This window comes from Lolium rigidum, chromosome 4, assembly GCF_022539505.1.
Source record: "Lolium rigidum isolate FL_2022 chromosome 4, APGP_CSIRO_Lrig_0.1, whole genome shotgun sequence".
Taxonomy (NCBI): domain Eukaryota; kingdom Viridiplantae; phylum Streptophyta; class Magnoliopsida; order Poales; family Poaceae; genus Lolium; species Lolium rigidum.
This window is the reverse complement of record NC_061511.1, coordinates 53,672,988-53,676,637: the sequence shown is the minus strand read 5'-3', so window position 1 is coordinate 53,676,637 and position 3,650 is coordinate 53,672,988. Positions and strand designations below refer to the sequence as shown.

The 3,650-nt window shown below is 42.1% G+C and overlaps 1 protein-coding gene across 1 annotated transcript; it reads right to left on the bottom strand.

Moving 5' to 3' along the window:
• Positions 1 to 123: 123 nt before the first annotated feature.
• On the bottom strand, positions 124 to 3,438 carry LOC124708290 (probable leucine-rich repeat receptor-like protein kinase At1g35710). Its single transcript, XM_047239973.1, has 5 exons — positions 2,978 to 3,438; positions 2,575 to 2,730; positions 2,164 to 2,265; positions 724 to 2,016; positions 124 to 612 (listed from the first exon to the last, which is right to left on the bottom strand). The coding sequence occupies exons 1-5, from the start codon at positions 3,435 to 3,437 to the stop codon at positions 233 to 235; spliced, it is 2,391 nt and encodes a 796-aa protein (XP_047095929.1). The 5' UTR covers position 3,438; the 3' UTR covers positions 124 to 232.
• Positions 3,439 to 3,650: the final 212 nt, after the last annotated feature.

Below are 3,650 nucleotides of genomic sequence, written 5' to 3'. Positions count from 1 at the left end.
TGACCAGCTGGAAAATATGTGATCCCACTTACACATGCTTCAGCTGAATGAAGATATAGACATAAAGGGGACGTTATATTTTTTAATCCAATAGTGAAAAATACATTGAATCGATATGCAGAGATGTTTTCCTTATTGTTCATCAGTCTGTACTCACAAATATGGAAATGAGATATTTAAAAAATTGAGGCCAAATATATAAATGCCTACCCTGGAGAGCAGATATACAGGTTCAGATACTCTTTATGGCGCCACAGTAATCATGCAAATCTTGCAGCCTGATTTCATGAAGGGGCCTTAGCACCAGCGCTGGGTGGCTTCGACTTGAGAGTACTCGATATACCTGCTGCATTGTCGGCCGGGCTTTTGGGCTGACTTGCAGGCAAGCAAAGGCCACCAGAGCAACCAAAATGACAGCCTTTTCATCGTCAACAGTCAACGGTGCCGCAATGCGTTGATCCAGGACGTCCTTGAGCTTTCCTGGTTGCTCTGTTTGGCAAAAGAATGGGAGGAGCAGATCACCTGGGTGCTTTCCCATAACAACTTCCAACGCAACCACGCCGAAGCTGTACACGTCGCATTTCTCAGTTAACACCATAGTGGATGATAATTCTGTGATAAGAAAAGAAATTAACCAACTATATGTCAGAAGCGAACCCACTTTTCTGTCTCTGTTCTGAATTCATATCAGTTAAAGTACTAGAATGGATTAAGCCCGCATACCTGGGGCTATGTAGCCACATGTCCCTGCAAAGATAGTGCTCCAGCTTGAGCAGCCTTGCTTCAGCTTCCTCGCCATGCCAAAGTCTGAGACATAAGCTTTGAAATCAAGGTCTAGTAAGATATTGCTGATTTTAATGTCACGGTGCACAATTGGCTCATCGCAGCCATGGTGCAAGTAGGACAGAGCTTGACCTACATCTGTCACAACAGCAATTCTCTTGGACCAATCAAGTTCCTTCGCTAGCTCTTGCTCATGCAAAATGGATGATAAGCTTCCCCTCTCGATAAGATCATACACGAGGAATTTGCACTGGGAGTGGGAACAGAACCCATGCAGTTTGACTATGCATCGGTGCCTGATTTTCGTCAGCACTTCAATCTCGGCGTGAAATGTTCCCTCATCGCTGTATTCTTCCATTAAGTGGAGGAGCTTGACAGCAAAAATAATTCCGCCCTCCAGCTCAACTCTGAAGACAGACCCGTAACCTCCAACACCAATGCAGTATTTCTCATCAAAATTTTCTGTTGCGCTGAGTATGTCTTCGAATGCGATCTTCCGACTGAAATTCCATATGGAAAGTATATCTCCAGAGTTGCTTTTACTGCTACTTTTTACTGATTTTTTTATCCGGCAAACAACCACGATGCTTGCTACTGTGAGGCAAACGAAAGAAAAGGGAGCTACAAAAGCAAGAAGTACCATACTTGGATGTTTACTGCGTAGATGTTCTTTATCGTGGTTTGGTGCTTTACATGGCGTTAAGCCATATGAATCGCCACATAACTCCGTATTATTGTCAAGTGAGATAAAATTTGCAGTGATAGATGGAACTCTGCCAGCCAAACTGTTAAATGCTAAATTCAGAGTAGACAGTCGGTAAAGTTTAGAAAAAATCACTGGAATGGCGCCACTTAAATTATTTTTACTGAAATCAAGCTCATCCAGACTCGATAGGTATCCAAGTTCTTGTGGTATCTGTTCTGTCAATAAGTTATCTGATATAAGTAATGACGATAAACAGTGACAATGTCCTATCTGAGGTGGAATGCTTCCAAAAAGTCGATTCGTACTTAGATCGAGGTGTGAGAGAAGAACAAGCGATCCTAACTCCGGTGGTATTATGCCATTAAGCTGATTGGACTGAAGTGCTAGTGTTATTAGAGAGATCAATTTCGACAAGGTCGAAGGAATGGAACCATATATTTGATTGTTAGAAAGATCTAAGTATTTTAAACTTGTTAGATTTCCAATGCTTCTAGGAATAGAACCCTTGATTTGACCGTTGGAAATATCTATCAATTTTAAATTTGTCAGATTTACCAAACAAGGAGGGATGGGTCCTTCAGAGAACAGATTGTAAGAGAGCGTGATTGAGGTTAGTTTTGTACAATTACCAATAGATGGTGGGATAGACCCATCAAGATGATTAAAGGATAGACTCAAGTATTTGAGCTTGGCGAGACCCCCAATGGATGATGGGATTGAGCCCGAGAGAGAGTTGTAACTGAGGTCAAGATGGGCAAGATGAGGCAAGCCTGCAAAATTGATCATCTTTAAATTGTACAGAAAGATAATATAGAAAAATAAGCTGCATAATTTAAGGTCTAAACAACTTTATATGGTTAGATTTTGCCAAATTTGCAGGTGGCGAGTCAAGTAAAGCTGTTGCAATTTAAGCTGAGAATCTTTAAATCATACGGTAAGCGAATTGTAAAACAGACGTGTACAACATGTGTGAACTATATGCATGATAGATCATGAGAGATCAGTTTTCTAAAAATTACCTACTAGGACAATTGTAGTAGGGGTGTGTTATACATGTGTGAATTGCATGACAGATCGAGAGAGATCAGTTCTCAAATTACCTATAGATGGTGTGATAGATCCATCAAGATGATTGAAGGATAGATCCAAGTATTTGAGCTTTGCAAGAGCACCAATGTTTGATGGGATTCGGCCAGAAATAGCGTTGTTTCCCAGGTCGAGATGGGCAAGATGAGGCAAGCCTGCAAAAAAATTATCAACTTTAAATTGTGCAGAGACAATATGGCGAAATATGTTGTTTAACTATGGTCTGAACAATTTAATGCGGTCAAATTTTGAAAACAAATTGGAGGTACGGAGTCAAGCAAAGTTGTTGCAACTTAAGCTGGGCATCTTTAAATCATCTAGCAAATCAATTATAATACAGACATGTACAACATTTGTGAATGGTATAATACTAGATCGAGAGAGATCTGTTTCTAAAGTTACCTATGGATCGTGGGATAGATCCATTGAGGTAGTTGTAGGATAGATCTAAGAACATGAGCTTGGAGAGACCCCCAATGGATGACGGTATTGAACCCGAGAAATAGTTTTGGCTGAGGTCCAGGGACTGAAGATGGGGGAAGTCTGCAAAGTGAAGCCTGTCCAACGTGCCATTCAGGTCACACCACCGAAGCGAAATTTTTGACACAACTAGGACACGATCACCATGGTAGCGTCGACGAGGCACCATGGTGCTGCAGGCAACCCCATACCAGCTACATGGATTGGTTTTCTTTGTCCATGAGTCCAGACAATAGCTCCCTCTTCTGAGTAGGCCAGATTTCCACTTGAGAAGTGCCTCAGCCTGCCGATCCAGTGGCGACTGCGTAGAATTTGAGGCGCAGGAAAGGTGTGGCAAGTCAAGCAGCAACAGCAGATGCCCCAAGGCTAGGAGGAGGCTCATAGTGTGCAGATCTGGTGTAGGTGAGGCTCCAAAGCGCACATACATTGTGTAGAAAGGGATGCAACTCACAATGTATTGATTGGGTGCATATGGCGTTACATATATAGGCCACGTCCTCGACTATACAAGGAAGGAGGCGGGCCCAATAATAAATACAAAGATATGTATCGCTATACATAACTACAGAAGATACACATCCGGAGATGCAAGGAT